We start from the raw sequence: 25515 nt of genomic DNA, 5'->3' as shown, positions 1-25515 counted from the left end.
AAGAAGGACCAAGTAAGCAGCTCTTCTTCATTATATAATAAAGTAGCAAAAACCTATAATTAGTTGCCCTTCAGGATGTGTTGTTTGCTTTCTACTGAGGAAAAGCTAAAGACGTATTATTAATAAAAGAAAATGGGTAATCATTATGACTTAATATTGATAATACATATTCTTTGTTGTTAGCTAATAATAATTTATATTTATTAAACATTTAGTTGTACCATATACTGTGTTAGGTACTTTCAATAGTTTATTTATAATCTTTATAACAACTCAGGTAGGTGAAATCCTTATTTACAGATATGGAAACTAAACCTCAAGAGAGGTAAAGAAACTGCAGTTATAATATATTTCACTATATAGTTTGACAAAAATGATTTATATAGAGAAAATATGATCTTTTAAAAGATCACAAGTCTTGGTTTCTATTCAGAGTAACATAGCCCAATCATTTGGCAAAATAATGAAAATAATCTTTGATCTTTTAATAACTTTACTTTAAAACTCAAAGACTTAGCCAGTGGGGTCCCATCATAATGGGAGTAATTGGGGAAGGCAGATACAGGTGAAAGTATCAAGCTTCTGAATATCCCTCGTCCTTTTGTTTGTAGTAGACAAAACCATGATTTGGAACTCATTACTTTCAGGTTTTCTTCACATTTCTTTTTAAGATGAAGTATTCAAACATTTGTTTTTAGTATAAGAATTGAATTAGCATAAATAACTGATTTTTCAGAAATTAAATTCCATTTTTGCTTAATAATTATCTTCTTATCCTTCAGGTATTTGTATTACTTAAACTTCCTGTTCTGGAGCATTATATAAAATGGTTTAATATTTTACTGTTTCCTATGATTTTTCATTTAAAACACATTGGTTAATATGGTTTTGGTAACAAGAAAGATTCAATTGCTTACAAAGTGAGAGAATGAGAAATTGATCAACCTGAAATTGAATTGTATGCTTAATTTTAAATGGATCCAAAGGGCATGTCTTTGGTTTTTGAGAACAGTGTTAAAACACATCCAGCTTTTTTCAGACAGTCCTTAAATTACTTTTGACCCTGCCTTCACCCACATTTGCTGTACCATTTTTTTCTAAATTATTTAACAATTAACAAATACTCAGCATAACTTGTTTTTAGTTATCTATAACCATCACATAAAGGATCAGGATGCTAACTGATCAAAATAATTTTACTTCGGAAGACTTTTTCTGCTTGATAGCTATAGATAGTATGGTCTTCCTCCCAAATAGTATTTTATTATATATCACAAATTTCCCCCATAAAAAAAATGGGAAGCGTTTACCATGGAAGAAAGGATGTTTTGAAGGCCGTTTAAGAAACTATTTTTCAGTCATTTTCCTGTGTTTCTCAGTTTTTCTCACTCTTATTAAGTGGATATCAAAAGTCAAAGAACAGTTTATTTCATGTAGTCCTTTCTTTTTTAATAATCCAGTGTATAGTAAGGAAAAATAATATTCTTTGAATCTGTTTACACCTTCATTGAAAAGATATCTGGAAGAAGGTATCCAAAATGTTAACTGTAAGATTATGGGGGGTTTATTTTCTTTTTAATTTCTATTTGTTGATTATTATTCTACAATAAAAATGTTACTTATAATAAGAGTAAGTTGTTTAGAATATATCTGTAGAGAGAGAAAGTAATATTTATTTTTCTTAGTTGCATGAAATACCCATTTTTTCCCCTTCAATAATTAGTGAGGAATAAGGATAAAGCCTCAAAATCAATGCTAAAGTTCTGTATGTTTTTATCTCTTACTAGTGAATAAAGCTTACTGGAATTTAGAAAAAAGATATTGTAGAAAATTATTTAGAATTAAAAAGAAATTACAGCTTTTAACAAATTAGAAGTTATAAAATAAGGACAATGCCATCAAGTTCACAATTTGAAGTTTGAAGCTGTCAGTCACTTCAGTTTTCATTCAGTTTTAGTTTTATTAGTGAAATACATGCAATGTGGCCTAAAAATCAGGTATTTCCCTCCCTCTAATAAAAACTAATGAGTAACTTTCCAGTATCCTGAAGTCAAACATTTTTTTCTTTAAACTAATATAAATTTTGTTACAGACCTATAGGACCACAATCCTATAACTGAATTCCATGGGCAAAATGTGTCTCATAATTCAGAGTTTTTCAGAAAATACTACATATTATAATAATCTCAGTAGGGCCTGAGGCAGCACCCCATGTAAACACTTCATTGAAACATTTGAATGTTTAAGTGAAAAAAATAAAGATTACTGATAGTCTCATATCAGATAAGCCTGCTTCCCAAACTAAGAAAATCTTTTGGTTTTCAAAAAATTGAGGTTTTGGAATTGTGGATAAGGGCGTGGACATGTTTTGTAAATTGTTAGTAGTATGACTTGTTTTCAGTCTCTATTGTAAATTGTTTTTTTCCTTCCTCTTTAAATTTTTCAGGTCAGCCCTTCATAAACCCAGATGGGAGTCCAGTTGTGTACAATCCTCCTATGACTCAACAACCAATTAGACCCCAAGTGCCTGGACCTCCACAGCCACCTCTGCCACCCCCACCACCTCAACAACCAGCAGCTAATCACATTTTCTCACAGGTGCACATATCCATGATTACATAATGCTAAAGTTTACTGCCTTTACATATTTGGGACTAAATTCACTAATTATAATTGAGTTAGCCCAAGTAAGTATCTCTTATAACTTTAGTTTCTGCCACCAGCAATGTTCCACTCACTACTCATAGGAAGAGAGGGTTAATTTCAAGAGCTTTTCATCTAATAAATACTGACTGTATATTGGAAAGGGGAATTTTTTTAATGTTGTGAGCCTTTCTGGTGAGTATTTTATTCCTACTTCACAACAGCAAGAAATGGACAAGAGGAGAAATAAAAACAAAACTAATAAGATTGTTCATTGGCCTAGTGAGCAAAGTCAGTTCTAAGATTCAACAGATTGGCCAGGCACAGTGGCTCACACCTATAATCCTAGCACTCTGGGAGGCTGAGCTGAGAGGATCACTTGAGGTCAGGAGTTCAAGACCAGCCTGAGCAAGAGCGAGACCCCGTCTCTACCAAAAATAGAAAAAATTAACTGAATGTGGTGGTGTGCATCTGTAGTCCCAACTACTTGGGAGGCTGAGGCAGGAGAATCACTTGAGCCCAGGAGTTTGAGGTTGCCGTGAGCTAGGCTGACACAATGACACTCTAGCCTGGGTGAAGGCGAGACTCTGTCTCAAAAATAAAAAAAAAAGATTCAACAGATTAAGCAGTTAGAAGAAACTGAGCTGGGTTACTTATGTTCTGCAAGGTACTCTCTATTCATTCCACCTACATTACGAGGAGCGAGAGAGGGACAAAGAAATTCTATTAGTTAGAATTCCCAAAAGTACTCTTAATAATATACTGAGTTTGTATGAATGTTTAGAGTTTACACATACATCTTCACATTTAGTCTTTTTCCCCTCAAGATGTGTTATCCATCTTTGGAGAACTGGGTCATACCAGTGTAAAAAACTCTTACCTTTATTCTAATTTTTAAAGATTGTATAACATGTCAAAGACAGTTTATATAGTTAGTTACCACTCTTTTTCTCTGCAAGACTATCTAAATATTCTACTGGTAAGAACATACAGAGTAATTACTTATAAAAGAATTATAATGATAAACTTGAACTGGAGAAATTTCATTAGTTTGGCTCGCAAATGATATCATTTGTATTGCAGGGTTGAAGGACATATGAGCAGTTTAATTATGTTATCCAATAATGTGAAAGTCATGAAAATAATTGTACCTCTGACAATTAAGACTGTTAATACTGGGCGAGGCAGTTTTTTTGAAAGTAGAAGCACAGATAAGTTTTGGTACACTTCTAAGATCATACAAATGAGTTCACATATGTAGAAGAGATTGCCTAAAACTATTTCCAAAGACTCCCATATCCCCTTCCCAACCCCATTTGGTTATATGCACTAAGACTACATAAAACTCCTTCTCTGGCCTTCTCTGCCTTGGCTTCATTCAACTTTGTCCAAAAGAGTTTCCTCTTTTTTTTTTTTTTCTTGAGACAGGGTCTCCCTCTGTCGCCTGGGCTAGAGTGCAGTGGCATGATCAGAGCTCACTGCAACATCAAACTACTGGGCTCAAGTGATCCTCCTGGCTCAGCCTCCTGAGTAGCTAGGACTACAAGCGGTTCTACCATGCCAGGCTAATTTTTTTATTTTTTGTAGAGACGAGGTTTCACTGTGTTGCCCAGGCTGTTCTTAAACTACTGGCCTCAGATGATCCTCCCACTTCAGCCTCCCAAAGTGCTAGGATTACAAGCGTGAGCCACCGTGCCTGGCCAAAAGTTTACTCTTTATTTTGCTGTCATATAGTTGTCTTTGCAGTGCTATGTATTTCACCAGGAGCTTCATAAGACTGATTTTCATTTGGTTTCATTTCTATTTAATTCAGTGGAAATAATATTAATCTGGCAGCTTCAAAAAATTCTAAGGATTTATTTCTGAATATGTATTTCAGATTATTATCTCAGAAATAACTTTGATTTAATTATGAGACAATTCTAAATGAAGGTATAGGCAGCCTAGATTAGAAACAGATACTTTAGTGAGCACTAATTTGAAGTCTTGACATATGCATGAAACTCCATGACTGATTTTTCTAGCATTGCTTCAAATGTTTTAGGTAATTTTTCATGAAACCTAGAAACAGAGACTCAAAGAACAAATGGTGCTCAATAACTGTCTTTTACACACGCTGAGATAATTCATCCATGGGATTTCAAATAACCAAACAGGATAATGAAGGCTCTGATTTCCAAAACCTTCAGATAGCCTACGTTTCTTGAACATACAATATAGAACCAATTACTTTAGGTGGATGTTCTTTTGCAGCCCATTGCAATTCAAGTAGGAAAAGGAAGTGCTAAGGCTTTTTCTTTTCTAAGTGGTGTCAGAAATTTAGTTTGAGCAGTCAGTCTTTTCAGTTTTCTCATTACTCTTTGATGCTCTGGGAGACATTAATTCATACTCTTGGTAGTCATAGTCCTCTTTCTTTTATCTCCTAGTAGGCTAAAACTTTTGTTTCATCTGACATTTATATAGGAGGTCAGGTTGTCTGGAAGAAAGTTATGTCTTAATGGTTATCTCACTTAATAACACATCAAATAGCCTGTTCTTGGAAGTTCTAAAGCTGCTACACCACATTTAGTGTAATATGTGCCATCATCCATTAGGAAGCTTGCTTGTTTCTAGTCAAAAAGTTTGTCAGGGACCAGAGACGACTATATAGATCTTTTAGCTTTTACTTTTTTTAGTGTTTACCGTAATTTTAGATTTTTTTTTTTCTGGCTTCTAAGCTAATCTAGGCCTTCAGTTTTTTTAGAAACTATTGTGTTGATTTTTGCGGTAAAAGTGTGACTCATCATTATATATCTTTGTTGTCATAAGAATTTCCCCATAAAAGTATTCTCTTCGGAGATACTGTCCAGAGGGAGATTCATATATATGCATTTTAACCAAAAGTAAGAGTTTTCATCAGATAAGATTACCTGTGGTCATTATCTGCTTGCTTACATGGCTGTCTACAGGTCACTTAATTTACTTTAGTCTGATTGCCATTTGTAAAGTGGATTACTATAGTCTTTAAGCTGATATGGATACTAATTACCTTTTTGTAATAAACTAGAAAAATACAAGATTAGGAGATTAAATTGGGTGCCAGTGTTAGTTTATGGATGGCCAGCTATATTTCCCAGGATTGAGAAGGGATTAATACTTTTTCTATTTTTAAAATACCTATTTTTGAGGGCCTTCAGGCACTCTTTTTAAAAAAGAATTTTTATGCCCCACATAAAGACACTTTTTCCTTGAAACTCAGGAGTATTTCACTAATGGCCAAAGATTTCATGTAATTAGTTTCTCAGCTGCTAACATATACGTTCTTAATAAAAATGTGTTTAGTTACAAGAAAGTGTTTAATCTTCTTTTTATGTATGTAAAAGAGGTATGTTTATGTGTGTGCATGTGTCTGTATGTATGTGTGTGTTGTTCCTTAGGCTGTTATTCTTAGTAATATCCATAGTACATTTTTATAAAATTGCGAAAATTTTGGGACTTAGACCCCAAAAGAGTATTTAATCATGCCTTATCAAATAGGGTAATTGGCATAGATATTATGTAAGTTATTAGTCTGATAATAAGAAAGAATAATGTTTTTCATTTATAATTTAGTATTAAATATTATATAGCTAAATAGGGCAGCCCTTTCATAAAACCAGGGAATAAGGATAAGCAGTTTTTCTTTTACCGACTTAACCAGGGGGGCTTCGTTAGATGTAGGGTTTGAAGTGCCTAAATTACCTGTTTCAGTTCATTTGTAATAAAGAAATATTTTTATTATGTATGTTTTCAAAAGTTTTACTATGTAGAATTTCTTCACTTAGTATTGTTTTTGTTGTTTCCTGTATTGTTGTATTTTAAATGACTTTCTAAATGTAATTAAAGCTATTGCAAAAAAAGTGTAAATTTCCATTTTATGCAATTTTTCTAAGTTTTTATTCTGACATTAACATTGTTTGCCAACCTGTTATTCTTTAGCCTGTTCGTCCTCTGCAGTCCTCTTCACAGCCTGTTCAGTACTCTACAGTCCCTTACCCATCCCCGCTCCTGCCAGTCTCACCCACCCAGCAATACTCCGTGGTACTATATCTCTATTCACCTCCTGCATTGTTTCTGTGGGTGGATGTGTGATGAATGCTTATGACCTTTTGTGATTTTTTAAAGTCAGGGATACATATCTACCAAAAAAGTTGTTTCTAATCCATATTAGAAATAAGTTATTCTCTTCCATAAAAAATTAGTTATGTTGGCTTATTATAGTGATTGTTTAAGCTCTAATCTTTTTCTGCTTTTTCATAATGAAATAATTTCCAGGTTGACTAGTCCTAAGATGTTTTAGTTATTTTTCTCTTTGAGGTCATTGCAGGATCTGTGCTGTCCTTGGATGGTAGCTTTCATCTGGGTTTAGGCTTTCTATTCTCACCCCAGCACTGTAGGTCTAGTAGACTCAGTACAAGTTACTAGCATGAATTGTAGCTTACAGTTACAAAGGACATCCTTCTGTTTCCAAAGAAGATCTCTAGATATTTAGTCTATGTCTGTAAAGTAATGGTAGCTCCTTTAATCCAAAGTATGCCCCAAGCTATAACTCTCAGTAAGATCTGACTCACTCTGCTATGTTTTAACTGCTTGACCTTCAATGGTTACTAAGCATATGGGACAATAATATAAAGTACCTTCTGCATAGTGCCTAACGTGAAGTAGTAATTCAAGAAATGTTAGTGTCCTTTCCTTAAAATGAATTTCTCTAACAGCCTGTATAGTTTTCCCAGTGATACTGTTATTTTTCAGACTATATGGCTGTCACATTTTGAAATTGCTTTCCAAGTCAGATTATAAGCTATATATGAAAATCTTTCTTAACACTTTTTAGAAACATTTTCTTTTTGAGAGGTGTTTTTGTTTGCTTTTGAGCTGGGGCAACCTATTTACGAGCCTTGGCTCTGAATGATTTTCAAAATCACTTCCAGGCCGGGCACGGTGGGTCACTCAAGGTCAGGAGTTCAAAATCAGCCTGAGCAAGAGTGAGACCCTGTCTCTACTAAAAATAGAAAGAAATTAATCGGACAACTAAAAATATATAGAAAAAATTAGCCGGGCATGGTGGTGCATGCCTGTATTCCCAGCTACTCGGGAGGCTGAGGCAGAAGGATTGCTTGAGCCCAGGAGTTTGAGGTTGCTGTGAGCTAGGATGATGCCACGGCACTATAGCCCAGGCAACAGAGTGAGACTCTGTCTCAAAAAAAAAAAAAAAAAATCACTTCCAGTCTGAAAAAATGAATTATTCCAGTCTTGAAAAGATTGTTCTCCAAGGGCTGTTAAAAGGAAAAATAACAAAAAGAAAGGAAAAAAAAAAAGATTGAAAACATACAGAAAAGAAAAGCAAAAAAAGCTTCAAAAATGTTTTGGAAAATGGAATTTTTATTGGAATAAGAAAATGACTTTTTTCCAGTGTGACTCTGACAGTGATATACAGTTACGGTACCTCTTTTAAAAACATTTGGCCATATAACTTTGAAATTACAGCTAGTAGGTACATTTTTTTCTTTTTGAAACCATCCATTGAATTAGGCTAATAGTGCTAGAATGTGTCAGAGTGACAATTTGGAAAAAATAAAACCATATATCTTCAGATTCCCCCTTTTCAATCCTTTATCTTTTCCACAACCTTAATTTATTATACTCTACAAAAACAAGCAGACTCTAGAAACTGTAGACATGTCAACTTTGATCTGACAACTCAGTTGCCGCAATGTTGTAAAGTCACTTTTTTGAGTGTTGACCTGAACAAAATGTGGTATATTTTGTTGCCAATTCATGGCTCCTTGGGAACAGAAGAATTCCATTTTAACCCCATATTGTCATTTTAGTGATAATTTTCTATAACAGTAAGAGCTGGTCCTTCTGCTTTTGAATCAGAGAAATGTTTATCAGATGACACATAAATCATAACCTCTATCTTGGCAGGGCACCATTAGTTGCTACCAATTAGCAAAAGCAGTAGGAAACCTAACATTTGGATTATATTTTTCTAACATCTAACTTTAGGAACAGACTGAAAAACACAAGGGAAGAGTAGAATTTATGGCCAAATTATTTTTGAGATTAGAGAAAGGACTAGGTGGTTGGATTTTATGTATTTAATTTCTACAAGTAATTTTGATTGCTAGAGATACAAAGATGCACAGAACCTGAATCTTGACTTCTAGAAAGAGGGGAGATAGTTTCACATATAGAGTAATTAGTACCTTGCTCATTGCTTGGTCTTTGAAGTTCTTTCAGAAAATGCTAATATGTACAATTTCACTTCCATGTCCTAATGTGCCTTTAATCTTTATTTAAATACATGTCTTTTAATTTTTTAATGTGATATCTTGTACCCTCCTCTTTTCTGCATGCTATACATTTCCATTAGATATGTTTTATAAATAATTTATAATGACATGTAATATTCCTGCCTTAGAGTTATCATTTTCTTGAAGCTGCTCTTCTATTACATCATTTCTGTTGTGAATATATATAATTTCCATAATACATGCTACAGCCACTCATTTAAATATATAAAGCATTTTTCTTTGATAAATTTGGCCTATTGTAGAAGGCTTACTGATTTCTAACTTTTTTCCTTTTTAACAGGATAACCTTGGGTCTCAGTTTAGCCACATGAGTCTTGCCCGCCAGCCATCCGCTGATGGTTCTGACCCTCACGCCACCATGTTCCAGTCCACTGTTGTTCTTCAGTCTCCACAGCAATCTGGTTTTATCATGACGGCAGCCCCTCCACCACATCCTCCTCCACCGCCACCACCACCACCTCCTCCTCCGCCCCTACCGCCTGGGCAGCCAGTCCCTACTGCTGGCTATTCTGCCTCTGGTCATCCTGTCAGCCAGCCTGTGCTCCAGCAGCAGGGATATATTCAGCAGCCATCACCACAGGTACATTACTTTTTCATCTTTTCTCCCTCGTGGGAGCCTATCATTTAAGATCAGTTTTAACCTCAAAGAGGTTATTTTTAAATTTTTCATGGAGAGAATTTGTGAGAGTGTATAAACAAAGCATTTAGTTATCTTCCCTCCTCTGTAGATTTTCAAGCACATGCTAGACAACCACATGATAGGAAAACATTTCAGTTGTATGATTAAAACTATGTGACCTTTGAGTTTTTTTCTGACTCTGAGAGATAAATTTTTTTAATTAGCCTAAGAGAAATACAATAAGTGGTGTAAATACGCTATAAAAATAAAATGATAGAATTTGAAGAATAAATATATTAGTCTGGGGAGAATTAACATCTTAACAATATTGGCTCCTTCAATGCAGGAATATATTATCTCGTTCCGCTTACTTAGATCTTTCTTAATTTTTCTCAACAGTATTTTGCAGTTTTCATTATACAGATATTGTACCTATTTTATTAAATATATCCCGAAGTATTTAATATTTTTAGATGCTATTCTAAAGAGAAATGTTTTTAAATTTTATTTTCTACTTGTTAATTGCTAGTATGTAGGAATAAAGTTGATTTTTGCATATTGATCTTGTAACCTGTAGACTTTTCAATTTGGTTATTCTGGTAGGGTTTTTTTAGTGGACTGCTTAGGATTTTCTACATTCAAGATTATTTCTATATACATGATCCTTTCCAATTTGTATGCCTTTTGTTTCTTGCCTCATTGTGCTAGCTAGAATCTCCCATACAATGTTGAACAGAAGTTTTGAAAATACATATTCTTGCCTCGTTTCTCAGGGGGAAATATTCAGTCTTTCATCATTAAATGTGATGTTATTTGCATAGTTTTTATGTATATCCTCTATCAGGTTGAGGAAGTTCCCTTCAATTCCTCGTATACTGAGACTCTTTATCACGCTTGGGTGTTAAGTTTTCCCAATGTTTTTCTGCATCTATTAAGGTAGTTATGTGATTTTTCTCCTTTATTCTATTAATAAGGTGAATTGTATTGACTGACTTTTGAATGTTTAACTAACTTCTAATTTCTGAAACAGACTCTACTTGGTCATGATACAGTATTCTTTTTATATATTGCTGTATTGCTGATACTTGTTAAGGATTTTTGCATCTATGTTCATGAAGGATATTGGTCAGTAGTTTGCTTGTAATGTCTTTGGTACTGGCCTCAAAATGTGCTGGGCATTGTTCTCTCCTCCTTTCGTTTTCTGAAGGAGTTTGTGTAGGATTGATGTTATTTCTTCTTAAATGTTTGCTAGAATTCACCAATGAATTCATCTGTACCTGGAGTTATTTTGTAGGGAATGTTTTTAAATTATAAATTCAGTTTCTTAGCAAATATAGAGCTATTCTGATGTCCTATTTCTTTTTAGATAAATTTTGGTAGTTTGTGTTTATTTCATTTTGTTGTAAGTTTATGGTCATAAAATTATTCATAATTTTTTATTGTACTTTTAATATCTTTAGGATCTGCAATGGTTTCCCCTTTTTAATTCTTTTTTTTTTTTTTTTTTGAGACAGAGTCTCACTGTGTTGCCTGGGCTAGAGTGCCGTGGCGTCATCCTAGCTCACAGGAACCTCAAACTCCTGGGCTCAAGCGATCCTCCTGCCTCAGCCTCCCGAGTAGCTGGGACTACAGGCATGCGCCACCATGCCCGGCTAATTTTTTCTGTATATTTTTAGTTGTCCAATTAATTTCTTTCTAATTTTAGTAGAGACGGGGTCTCGCTCTTATTCAGGCTGGTTTCAAACTCCTGAGCTCAAACAATCCTCCCGCCTCGGCCTCTCAGAGAGCTAGGATTACAGGCGTGAGCCACCGCGCCTGGCCCCCTTTTTAGTTCTTGATATTGATGACTTTGATCTCCTCTTTTTCCTTTATAATTAGTTCAGCTAGAGATTTGTGAGTTCTGTTGATGTTCTTAAAAAAACAACTTATGCTTTCATTAATTTTCTTTATTATTTTATTCTCTATTTGAACTATTTCTGCTTTTCTTATTATTATTTTCTTCTACTTTGGGTTTAATTTGATCCTTTGTTTCTAGGTTAAGGTAGAAGCATAGATCATTGAATTTAATTTTTCTTCTTTTCTAATATAAGTTTTTTAATGCTATAAATTTCTAAGCACCATTTTAGGTGCATCAACAAATTTGGATATGTTGTTTTTGTTATTATTTAGTTCAAAATATTAATATTTTCTTTTTGTGACTTTTATTGACCCACGACTTATTTAGAAGTGTGTTAATTTCCAAGTATTTGGGAGCTTTCTAGTTACCTTATTAATTTTTATTTTAATTATATGTGGTCAGAGAACCAACTCTAAGATTTCAGTGTTTTAGATTCTGTTGAGTGGTCCATAACAAATTCTCTCTTGGAACGATACATGTGCACTTGGAAAAGAATTCGTATTCTGTCATTTTAGTTGTATGTGGCTTTTTGTTTTTGGAAATTGTGGGATTTTTTTGCATCTTTTTAATTGAAGTGAAATTCACATAACATAAAATTAACCATTTTTACATGAACAATCCAGTGGCATTTGGTACATTCACAATGTTAGGGAACCACCCTTCCATCTAGTTCCATAACATTTTCATCACCCCAAAAGGAAACCTCATACTTATTAAGCAGTTAGTACCCATTCTTCCCTCTTCCTGGCCCCTGGCAAACACCCGTCTGCCTGTGGGTTTTGTCTCTGGATTTGCCTGTTCTGGATAGCTCATATTCATGGAATCATGCAATATGTTACCTTTTGTGTCTGGCTTCTTTCACTTAACATAATATTTTCAAGGTTCATCCACGTTGTAACATGTATTAGTACTTCATTCTTTTTTAAGTATGAATGATATACCATTGCATATATATTAATACCACAATTTATCTTTTTATCCATTAATGAAAATTTGGGATGTTTCTACCTTTTTGCTGGTATAAATAGTGCTGTTTTGAACATTCAGGTGCATGTATTTTTTTGAGTATCTGTTTTCAGTTCTTTTGGGTATATATTAATACCTGGGAGTGGAATTCCTAGATCATGTGGTAATTCTGTGTTTGATGTTTTGAGAACTGCCATGCTGTTTTCCACAGTAGCTGCACCATTTTATATTCCCACCAGCTATGTATTAATACAAGGGTTCCAATTTCTCCACATCCTTGCCAAAACACCTGTTATTTTCTGGTTGTTGTTTCATAGTAGCCATCCTAGTAGGTGTGAAGGGGTATCTCATTGTGGTTTTGACTTGAATTTCCCTCATACTTAGTGATGCTGAAAAATCTTTTCATTATCTGATGATCATTGACCATCTGTATATCTTTGGAGAAATGTCTACTCAAATCCTTTGACTATTTTTTAATCATATTATTTGCCCTTTTTCGTTGAATTGTTAGAGTTCTTTGTATTAATATATTCTGGATACTAGACCCTTATGAGATACGTGATTTGCAAATATTTTCACCCATTCTGTAAGGTTGTCTTTTCACTTTCTTAATAACATCTTTGATATACAGAAGTTTATAATTTTGATAAAGTTTACTTCATTCATTTTTTTCCTTTGTTGCTTGTGCTTTTGGTGTCGTTATCTAAGAATCTGTTGCCAAACCAAGGTCATGAAAATTTATGTTTTCTTCTAAGAATCTTATGTTTTTAACTCCTATATTTAGTCATTTATTCATTTTGAGTTAATTTTTAAATATGGTATGAGGAAAGGGTCCAGCTTCATTCTTTTGCGAGTATATATCTAGTTATTCTGTCATCATTTATTGAAGACACTTTACTTTTCCCATCAAATAGTCTTAGTACCCTTGTCAAATATCAGTTGACCATAAATGTAAAGGTTTTTTTGTGGACTCTCACTTTTACTCCATTATATATTTCTATACTTACACCAATTGTTTTGATTACTATAGCTTTGTGTAGTAAGTTTTAAAACTGGGGAGTATGAGTCCTCCAACTTGGCTTTTCTTTTTCAAGATTGTTTTGAGTATTTGGGTGCCTTGCAACTCCGTATGAATTTGTAGATGGTCCTTTCCATTTCTGCAAAAAAGGCCATCAGAATTTGATAGGTATTACATGAAATATGTAGATCTCTTTGGTATTATTGCCATCTTAACAATATTAAGTCTTCCAATCTTAACATGGAATGTTTTTTCATTTACTTAAGTCATCATTGATTTCTTTCATATTCTATTACTTTTGGATTTGTCTTTTTCACCTTTAGATTATGTCAGTTTTTGATAGTATTTGAAGCTATGTTAGGCAATTTACATTTATCATACCTTCCTGATAAATGTATTGACTTATATCATTAATGAAATGTTTTTGTCTGTCTATAATATTATTTCTTGTTTGAAACCTATTTTATCTGACATTAAGAGTGTCTTGACCAGGTACAGTGGCTCACACCTGTAATCCCAGCTTTTGGAAGGCTAAGGCGAGAGGATCACTTGAGGCCAGGAGTTTGAGACCAGCCTAAGCAACATAGGGAAACCCCATTTCACAAAATTTTTTTTTTTTTTTTTTGAGACAGGGTGTCTGTCACCCAGGGTAGAGTGCAGGTGGCATTCATCATCACAGGTCACTGCAACCTCAAACTCCTGGACTCAAGTGATCCTCCTGCCTCAGCCTCCGGAGTAGCTGGGACTACAGGCACGAGCCACCAGGCCCAGCTAATTTTTCTATTTTTTGTAGAGATGGGGTCTCGCTCTTGCTCAGGCTGGTCTCAAACTCCTGGCCTCAAGCAATCCTCCCACCTTGGCCTCCCAAAGTGCTAAGATTACAGGCATGAGCCACTGTGCCCGGCCTTTACAAAAGAATTTCTTAAATTAAGCTAGCATCTTGGAGTGCGCCTGTAGTCCTAGCTACTTGGTAGGCTGAGGCAGGAGGATTGTTTTAGCCCAGGAGTTTGAGGTTGCAGTAAGCTATGATGATGAATGCCACTGCACTCTGGCCTGGGCAACAAAGTAAGACCTTGTCTCTGAAAAAAAAAAATATCTTAAGCATTCTTTTGAGTAGCATTTAAATAGCATGTGTTTTTCTGTCCTCTTATTTGCAACCTCTGTTTTTAAAGTGTCTTCTATAAGGGCCAGGCACAGTGGCTCGCGCCTGACGCCTGTAAGCACTTTGGGAGGCCAAGGAGTTCAAGACTAGCTTTGGCAACATAGTGAGACGCCCATCTCTACAAAAAAGAAAAGAAAATTAACCAGGCACGGTCCCACCTGCTTGAGATGCTGAGACAGGGGGATCATTTGAGCCCAGGAGTTTGAGGTTGTGGTGAGCTGTGATCATGCCACTGCACTCCAGCCTGGGTGACAGTGAGACCCCGTCTCTAAAAAATAACAAAAATAAAAATGGTACACTTGCATAGGCCACTTACCAACCTACCATGAATGGAGCTTGCAGGACTAGAAGAAAGGTGCACTGCATAAGTCAGTGAGTCACCGGCGAGTGAATAGAAAGACCTGTGACATTACGGTACACTACTTTAGACTTTATAGACACTGTTCAGTTAGCCTACATTTAGTTTATAAAAACTTTTTTTCTTGTTTTGATATTAAATTAACCTTAGCTTACTGTAATTCTTTTACTTTATAAGTGTTTTAATTTTTTTAACTGTTTGACTCTTTTGTAATAATACTTAGTCTCAAACACATTGTACAATTATACAAAAATATTTTCTTTCTCTATATCCTTATTCTATAAGCTTTTTTCTATCTTTAAAATTTTTTTGCTTTTCAAACTTTTTTGTTAAAAACTAAGACACACGCACATTTGCCCAGGCCTACACAAAGTCAGGATCATCAATATTACTATCTTCCACCTCCACATCTTGTCTCGCTGGAAGATCTTCAAGGATAGTAACACACACGGAACTCTCATCTCCTGTGACAACGCCATCTTTGAGAATACCTCCTGAAGGACCTACCTTATTAGGCTGTTTTATACTTAACTTTTTTTTTAAATAAGTAGAACAAGTACACTCTAATAAAAACAATAGGATAGTAAATACACAAACCAGTAACATTATTATCATTATCAAGTGTTACACACTGTACATAATTGTCTGTGCTGTGCTTTTATATGACTGTCAGCACAGTGGGTTTGTTTATACCAGTGTCACCACAAACACGTGAGTAATGCATTGTGCTATGATGTGACTAGACAATAGGAATTTTTCAGCTCCATTATCTCATAAGATCACTGTATTATGGGGTCTGTGATGACCAAAACATTGTGATGTGGTATGTGACTGTATGAGAAAAATTAAAGAATGGAACTAGTACAACTATGCATTAATGTGGGAATGGGTAAAATGGTTTATTTGTACAGTGAATGCTGTTCAGTAGTTAAATTGAATGAGCTAGGAGTACATTTCAACAAAATTAAGTCTCAAAAACAATGTTTATTACAATGTGATTTTCATTTAGTTATATATAGGAGAGTACAAGTTGAGTGTCACTTACCTGAAATACTCTGGACCAGAAGTTTCAGATTTCAAATTTTGTTGGATTTGGGGATATTAGCACGTACATAATGAAATGCCTTGGGGATGAGACCCAAGTCTAAAAAGCAAATTCATTTATGTTTCATATACATCTTATACACATAACCTTAAGGTTATATAAGCAAAATTTTTATTAATATTGTGCATGAAACAAAAAGTTTTGCCTTTGTTTCACTTAAGGTCAGATGTGGAATTTTCCACTTGTGGCATTATGTCAGCACTCAAAAAGTTTTGCATTTTGGAGCATTTCAGATACTTTATCATTAGGGATGTTCAACCTGTACCATAAATGTAGGTTTTTTAAATATTCCACAATACATACATGGATAATAGATATATAATAAAAATCACCACCTATAGGATAATGGCTTTTCTATGGAAGGTAGAGTAAAGGAAATGAAGTGAACCTTTAGCTATTTCAGTAATGTTTGGTTTTGTAAAAAGAGAGAGCGTGCTAAAACAAATACGGGAAAAAAAATTAAAATCGAAATATGATTGGTAGGCACATTTGTAGGTGTCTCTTTTTATGTATACTATATGTTTGAATTTTTTAATTTTTTTTGAATTAAATTTAAAAATAAAGTCAGTCTTCAGGTGGTTGATGCTAGAAAGATTTAGTCATTAAACTCTGATACTCCTGACAGAAAAAAATTTCTATTATAAGTAAATTGAATTTTTTCCCTCAATACTTATGGTCCTAGATGCCAGCCTGTTATTGCGCTCCAGGCCACTATCACTCCAGTCAACCTCAATTTCGCCCAGTCCCTTCTGTCCATTACAATTCACATCTAAACCAACCACTGCCACAGCCTGCACAACAGACAGGTGAGTAGAGTTTCAGATGCTATAAATTCTTAGCCATGGGCATTGCTTTTTTCATCTTACTTTATTTCAGTCTTCCTATTAAGATACTATGACATTCAGTCTGTCATGTATCTCAGATATGTACATATATATATGAGTATGCAAACCCATGAGTTTAAAAGAGTGGGCAAGTCTTAGCATCCCCCAGAAGATACTGTCAAGTCTATATATATGCTAAAGGGCTGGGAGCCGTAATGGCAAGATCCTACTAGGCCACACGGTGTTGAATGGCTGCCAGTCCTCAATGCCATTGCAGTTGAAGCCCTCTTTGCAGCCTGATAATCCACCTACGATAACAGCCAAATAGAGGCAAGGCAGGGCACAAGATATCTTCTGAATGGCTAACCAGAAGCAAAGACTAAAACTACCTTTGACTGAAAATTATAGCTTAGGGATGGTATTTTGATGTCTTAGTAGGAATGCCTTTAAAAGGAATGATGTTCTTATGCATATTTTCTGTTTTGTTTTTCACTTTGTTGATGTATAGTGAAAAGTATTTTTAAATCAAATTACAATCCAATACTAGACATATAAAATATATTAAAACTCAACATACTTTTCAAATTTTTTTCAAGCATTCAGTGAAAACAACTGTGATCTCAGTGTAAAAAAACTATCTTACTGATTTTAATGAACTCATTTCTCTATATGCTTTCCATCTAGATGTGTACTTCTGTCCCAGATGTTTAATGAGGTATTTATCCTGCCTTTCGTAACTCTAGGAGTTGAGGTAGAATTTTACTATTGGTTTCTTTAGAACTTTTTTAGCTGCTTATCGCTAGTGAAGGCTCTCAGACTATGTGAATGTGACTCACTGTGGCACTGTAACCTCCATCTTCACTGAGACAGTTTATTGCTCTTGATATTGTGTGGAATGCTTAAGGGTTACCACCGTTTCAGGAGAAACATCTCTGCACTGGCCCATCTGATGAGAAGTGTTCTTGCTTCTCCTTGCCAGTACAGAGTCGTCAGTGATCATTGTGACTCACCAAGTTCACCCTGCAGGAGAACTTCCTTCATCTGTTACCCTTGCGAGTTGTCTTATACTTAGCATGCAGGTTCTTCCCTGTTTTGTATGTTACTAGCTCTGTATTGTACATGTGACAGACGTTCTTTCAAAGGATGTTGAGTACAAACATTGGTCATTTTAACCAAGTTAGAATTTTTTCTCTGTCTCAAATGTAACTTCTTTTAGTTTCAGGTTTACCTGAAGTTTAATAATACAGTCTATGTCAAATAACATAGACTAGGTATGTGCTCTAATTTCAAAAGGCTTCAAAAGTTGTTCTTTATACATGAGCACATTGGTTGTCACACTGCTCTTTGGCTTTGCATACATTGTTGTTTTATTCTAATAGAAATGATTTTCTGGGCCTCAAGTGACTGCCTTTTCATATTGTTTCCATCTTTATTTTTTTCTTCCAAAGTTATAACACAGATTATAGCTGATGTCATGAAAATAAAGAAGGAAATTTATCTTCATGAACTCATTTAAATATCTTGTGTGACTAATTAACTTAGTTCATTAGTATACCCTATTAATGAGGCAAGCGAAGATTCTTTATTCTGTATTTGTGTGAGCTTATAGTTTTGTTCTTTTCCATGGCAAAATATTTATTCCTGTCCATGGTCAAACTGTCTAGAAAATAAAATCTTTTCATCACAGGTTGGGACTGGTGCGCTAGTACAAACACATCCCTGCAAAAAAATATTACCACTTAATAGAAAACAACTAAAAATGCCTATTTGGGGGCTAAAATATCTGTTGACATTATGTGTTTATCATCAGGGATATTTTTAATTGTGGGGTTTTCTCTAATGCTAATTATGATAAGAAGGAAGTAAACAATAAGTCAGATTGCATCTGGATAGTGTAGGCACAGAAAAGAGAATCATACCTTTGAATAGTTTTTGACATTGTGTTTGACTCTTATGAGCCAGTCATAATATAACACTTTATATTAATAACCTGGCTGTGCCTTTTCAGTTATTTTATTTAGTGTACTCAACTTGGAGCTTAAATTAGTTGAATCTCATTCAGTTTGAAGAATAAAAAGGAAATAAATCCTCAAAGCATCCTTATCTGAAAGGGAAAGAAATTTTGTTATGCTAATAAGTATAATAGAAAATTTCCCTTAAAAGAAAAGTTCAGCAGTGCCAGTGCCAGCTATTGTGTTGGTAATCGTATTGAACCTTTTTATAGAATTAGTAGGAATTTGAAGTCTTTTAAAAGTTATAATCTAAAAGACTGTTTTATAGTGAGCTAATGGTTATGTTTTAATATCAAAACTTACAGAAAAGTGTACAATTATGTTTGTGTCTTAATAGAAAAGTAAAACGTACTGGGAAATGAACATTTTATTATTTCTTTTTTTTTTTTTTACACATTTATAGCAATTTCTCTCTCAGCAATTTATATTTTTGTATGTAAACAATACTTTCTGGGTTTCCTTTTTGGATTTTTTTTATATTTCCCTACATTTCACTATCCCAATCTGATTAAAATGAGAAATGCTTTGTCATATCCCTTACATTTTTATTTCTTGTCAAACAATACTTGCTTACCCTACAAAGTGTCAAGAAGCATTTTTTTAACATAAAAAGGGTAAACTAATTATGCCAGCAAATAGTGAAAGCATTGGTAGTGTTGGAATAATTTTTCTTCACCATAGCACAAATGTTTAAATGTTTATATATAAATTTAAAGAAATTTTACCCCAAATTAACAAACCCAATTGAGCCAAGTGTTCTTCTTAGAGCAGATAGGGAATGGGCAAAAGAAATACAGGATTTTCTGTAATTTTCTCTTTTGGAGGCAAGGAAGAGGTTAGTAAAATATCTCAAGGGTAAAATGCTTTGGATCTTCTATCTGTGTGTGTGTCAGTGGAGCACAATAGTTTTGATCTCCTTGACAATAAACCTCCATCTATTATGGGAACAGAATTGAACTCAGTGCTAACATTACTGCTGGGGAGTGAATGTACTAGTCTTTTGTTATGAATGTGAACCTACTATCATGGTCATTCTAAACAGAGTTGAGTTTACCCCGTGAACAAAAAAGAAATTCTGGCTATATATATATTAGGCTTTTTGAACAATGCATTGTATAACATGGAAGAACAACAAAATAAGAGTCAGAATCCTGATGGCCCTTAGTCATTTTAACTGGTGTTAAGCGTATCACTTAAAGCCTCTGGGTTTCGGTTTACCCACTTGCAAAGTAAGGAAGTTTTACTATATTGTCTATTGAAGCCTCTGTGTACTTTAAAATTCCATGATTCTGTGTCTCATGTGAGTCATTTCTAGTTCAGAATGGTGGAATATTAGAGAATTTGTTTGTAAATAGCTTAGCAATTTGTTGTCAATAACTGGAGTTATGTAAACAACTGTTTCAAAAGATCTGGTTACTTGCCAGTTGTAATAATAGAGATTTATTATCTTAACCTTTTATCATAAAATATACGGTTTGAATACTATGAAGTACACTACATATAAAGAGTTTGGTAAACTATTAATATTAAGAAACTTTTCCTGCTTGTAGTAATTATAGCAAAGATTTTAGGTATATGAAGCCCTGGCTCTTTTCTTTGTAGCTGCTTCTATTCTTATGACTCTTTTGAAAAGTTTGCAGCTTCACCATATATGTTTAATATTTTGCAATAATTGGCCTTGTTCCTGAGCTGTTGGATTCGGGGCCGTAGCACTGTCTGAGAGGTTTACATTTCTCACAGTGAACCGGTCTCTTTTTCAGCTGCTTCCTGGCTTCTTTTTACTCAGGTTTCCACTGCTTTTTTGCTTTTTTTTTTTTTTTAATGCTGTATTAAGGTATTTCCATTTGCTTACATTTTTTCATTAATTGTAATGCCTTTTAAGCATGCCAAACTCATTAGCAGAAGTCAAATATGTCTCTTTCCCTATTGCTACATAACTTTTTAAGGACACTATTATTCATTAAAGCAGACCATCAAATGGACCTAAGACACCTAAGTGCATTTGAAGCTACTTGAGCTCCTACCAAGGATATAATTCAATTTTTTTTTTCCAAACTGTGATGTTACTGCACACCTGTGGGAACCAAAGTGATTCTGTGATGCTAAATATAATTTTAGTTTTGCAACCAGTTGAAAAATTCAAAAAATATCAATACATTATATCTTTAGTCTTAGCTTTCCAGATAACTCAGAACCATGTCATTCCAAATTGATTAAGCTTTGTTACCAGCAGACTGTGGTAGGAGCCTGATGAACCACTCTGTAGGAGGAACATTTTAGGATGAACAGTCTTTAAGGTATTCAAAACATTGGCAGCATTGCAAGGCAGAAATTTGAGAGTAACTGGATGTAAAAGGCAAGCAAGGGAAAAACAATATTATTGGGTAAGCAGGGGAGAGGGCTTATTGAGAAGAGAGTCAGTTATGTCAAATAGGGACTCAAGGCACAAAAGTTAATAATTTCTTCATTGACAACTTTTGACCCAAGTAATAGGAATTTTGTATTTGTATTACTAGGTGGTGGCCCCTGGCTTTGTTTTTTCATTGATTCTGTGAGCATTTCTTAGTATGTATTGTGTGACCAGCACAGATTCAGACATTGTATAATACCTACAAATCCACCTATTTCCCTTTTCCCTTCTCCATTAACCTGCCGCCACTGAAATCTGGAGCCAAATATATCTGGTAAGTACCCATAGATTTCCTTGAGTTGTATAGACTCTTCTATGAGATAGTTATTAAGTAGATGTGAGCTATAACCTTTGTGTGGCTGTTTTTATAGAATTGTTTTTTGTTTGTGTATATGTTTATTTCAGGCACAGGAGTAGGAGAGGAGAGGATGATAGAGGAGAAAGGATAGTGAAGGTGTGATGGCACCTCTGTCTCCTTCCAAATACACCTGCAGGGCTAGCCTTAGTTGAACTTGCCTACCCACTAAAATCATGCCACAGAGAGAAGACTGACCAGGATTATAAGATGAGGTTTTGATGATTTGGATAGAATTCTTCTAAATTGTCTTGCAGATGCCTAGTTACAAATAAATTTAGATTTAGTAAAATGGCTCTTTTGAAAAAAAAAAAAAAACTGCCTTCACAGTGCTGCTGTTGTACAAGTTCAGTCTTGAAAAATTTAGTAGTATTTTTAAGTGAAATAACGTTGGATTTACGGGTATTCTGACTAAGCAATTCTTTAATTCTTTTTATTATTTTTCTGATTATGTCTAATCCATGTTATTAAGAATGCTTTCTGCTGGACAAAAAAATAAAAAAGAATGCTTTCCTTTATCACAAATGCTAGCTCAGGTCACCTATATAAAATAAAACCAGCCTGTTAAAGCTTGTACAATACTTTTCTGCTGAGCACTGCATTTACTTCTTGTTCTCTTCTCTGTTGAAGTGAGAGTTAAAAATAGAATATTCTTTGGAGCCCTCCAGGGAAGTGCCTGAGCCATCAGTTTATATTGTCCTAGTTCTCTCAGCTTGCAGAATCGATTGTGCTTTCCTCTGAAAGTGCTAGAAGAAATCAGATAATATTGCAACAGTGCAGTTCTTTACCAGGAGAATGGCAGTGTTAAAAAACACCTATGTTGAGATCCAGATGTTTATTCCGTTGTTTGGTGTCACTTACTATTGCCATTGCTTGCTTTACATAATGGAGGCTTTCCCACAATATTGACACACATGTCTATAAAAGATATCCTGTTTTCCTCTAACTTTCAGGTTAAATTCAGATATATTACAGGAAGAATTTTTTTTAATTCTAATATGCTGAAATGTGCTTTTTAACGAAGGAAGAATAATTTATATGATAGCCAAGTTGGTGATAAACTGAGTGTCAGAATACTGGAAATACTCTTGTAGCATTTAAAAAACCTAATGGTACTTTTCATTCTCTAGGAATCTACTTCTCCTTCCTAATCCTCAACCTTCTCCCTCTTTTCCAGGTCACTGGATTTTTTTTCTGTTACTTGGCAGTCTTCAAACTATGCTTTTGAAACTATCAGAACTATGTATCCCCTCTTCCTTTTGTCTGAATAATTAGATAAGGAACCTGAATCACAGTGCCACTTCTGTAGGTGCCATTCTGTAAACACAGTCCATGCTCAGCAGCCTGAAATTCCTTTGTGTGAACAAAGGTTCAGAGGAATTTGTGAACAACTCAGTTTTTTCAAGATGTAAATTTTATTAAGCAAGTGTCCGTAAAGTGAGGCATGCTTGTAATTAAATGATTCTGTTTTATGTTGATAATTATTTTATTAATAATTTTGTCTTACATAGACAATAATAAGATTCTTGCCTTTGATTGGATTAGTAGAATGATGGGTAGGGGGTGTTTTCAGTGCCTTCCAACTGAATATTTCTAGTTTTGCTTGTGACTATAATAATTTTAACCAACATAGATTCCACAGTCTTCTTTCATTAAAAAAAAAGAAGTCCAACAGTCTTTTAGTAACCTTTAATATCCTGCTCTTTAGAGAGCATAATCCAAAAAGGATATACTTTTTAGCCAGTTGGTGTGTTGTGTGTTTGTTATAATTATCAGAATGAGTGGTAAAACATTTCTTTGTGACTTCTGGAAAAAAACAGTTCAGGTACTTGTCCTAATGCTAGTAGAATTTCCCTCCTGGGGTACCAGTCATATATATACAGCATCAAATGTTAAATGACACTTTTAGCTGTGACAGCTTAGAAAGGTTCCTCAGGTCCTGACGGCTTCCTACCCATTGTGGTTCAAACCTGGCGGGTTTTCCTGCCTTGAATGTAAAAAGAATGGAAAGCTACTCAGTAAATGGAAAAAAGCCTTTGTTTCACTTCACCCATGAAACAGAACAGCTCCCCTTGCACACAAGGTGTCCAGGTTAAAGCTGGCATTGCCCCACTGGGTAAAGTCCGACTTGGCAAAGCAACCTGACTTTGTGGAGAAGACAGCCAACATTTTATCAATATTCTGCTAGAGAAATCATCTATAGACTTATCTGGAATATGGCAATAGGGTATATACATTTTGAGCAAAAGCAGCCTCTGAGGCAAAACAACCAAGCTAGAAAAACAAACACCACATGTACTCACCATTAAATTGGAACTAATCGACCAACACTTATGTACACATATAGAAATAACATTAATCGGTAATCAAGCCAGGAGGGAGGGGATGGGTAAATTCACACCTAATGGGTACAGTGCACACTCTCTGAGGGTTAACACACTCTCTGAGAGATGGGCACACTTACAACTTTGACTTAAATGGTACAAAAGCAATTTATGTAACTAAAACGTTTGTACCCTCATCATAGTCTGAAATAAAATTAAACTAATTAAATAAAATAAATAAAATAACAGCCAAGCTAAAAACCCAAAGAACATTGGAGATTAACATGGAAATACTTGGGCTGAGAGACATAGAACCATGGAATATGGAACCTGAAATAAATACATCACCATTTGAGCTTCCTCTTGCACTTCCCGGTAGTTTCATACAATTTATATATATAATCTAATTATAATAAGGAAAGGAAGTATAATTTTGAAATACATAGGTCACATAGGTGTCAAACCATACATCTTGGGAGTAGTGGACAAAACAAGTGAAGGAAAATCTCTCCTAGGGAAAAGACTTTATGGACTGATCATATAAATAAACTCTTACACCTGGTCTTTTTTTAGCTCCCACATTCATATAACTACCACCTGGACAAACTACTCAACAATCTTTCATCCTGATTCCTATTTTGAATAATAATACTTGTAAATAATCATTAACTCAGATGAACAGAGAGTTTCCTGGTTGATTGAGTTTTATTTACAATAATTCTCTGTTTTCCTGCAATTAAATTTATCTTGCAACTTAGGTATATCAAACTATAACATAAGTCTTCATTAACCAAAATTCTCAGAATATGGAAAGAGGCCAGGTTGTGCTTATTTGATCAGTATTACCGTAATACTTTTTCTACTTCAACATTTGTCCCTGAGAAAAGTAAATTTTAGAATCAGACAGCTGTGTGCAGTTCCCAGCTACATACTTACAAGCTGTTGACCTTGGACAAGGTATGAACCTCTCTGTGCCTTTGTTTTCTCATCTGAAAAATGGAGATAATAATTTTACCTATTTCATAAGATTGTGAGCACTAAATGAGTTACATAAAGTATGCAGTGCCTGAATTCTAATAAATGTTGTATGAGTGTTAGCTGTTAATATTACTTTGTGGTGCCATTGAAGCAGTGATAATTATATGGTATTTTAAATAAAAAGGCATAGGAATTTTGGGCTGCGTTCCAGGCCAGACACAGGGAGCTGACATAATTTGTCCTAAAATATTTAGTCCTTTGTCTTTTTTGCTTCTTGACACATGCCTTCATCTTGAAAGTACAGCAGAGATCAGTTGAGTTCTTTTTTCATCCTTTGATTGTTAAACTTGAGGTATAAGTATGTTTTAAGAAAATTGCTTAAGTACTTCCTTCCGATAGACTGTAAAATCTCTGTTGATCAGGTATGGAAACATTACATGGAAAAAGGCTTTGAAACAGTCCGTGTCATATAATCTCATTTCTGTAAATAAAGTAAATGAGTATATGTG

At 34.5% G+C, this 25515-nt stretch overlaps 1 protein-coding gene across 2 annotated transcripts in view; it reads left to right on the top strand.

Annotated features, from left to right (window-relative positions):
- Positions 1-25515, top strand: part of R3HDM1 (R3H domain containing 1) — a 97440-nt gene that overhangs the window by 18052 nt on the left and 53873 nt on the right. For both annotated transcript variants that reach the window (XM_012650529.1, XM_012650528.1), the window contains 3 exons: positions 2447-2598; positions 9259-9558; positions 16786-16909. In XM_012650529.1, coding sequence (XP_012505983.1) covers positions 2447-2598; positions 9259-9558; positions 16786-16909 — 576 coding nt within the window. The remainder of the gene's footprint in view (positions 1-2446; positions 2599-9258; positions 9559-16785; positions 16910-25515) is intronic.

Source organism: Propithecus coquereli, unplaced genomic scaffold, assembly GCF_000956105.1.
Source record: "Propithecus coquereli isolate 6110/MARCELLA unplaced genomic scaffold, Pcoq_1.0 Scaffold33, whole genome shotgun sequence".
NCBI classification, from domain to species: Eukaryota; Metazoa; Chordata; class Mammalia; order Primates; family Indriidae; genus Propithecus; species Propithecus coquereli.
Note: the sequence above shows the minus strand (reverse complement) of the source record. Positions and strands in the feature narration are given on the sequence as shown.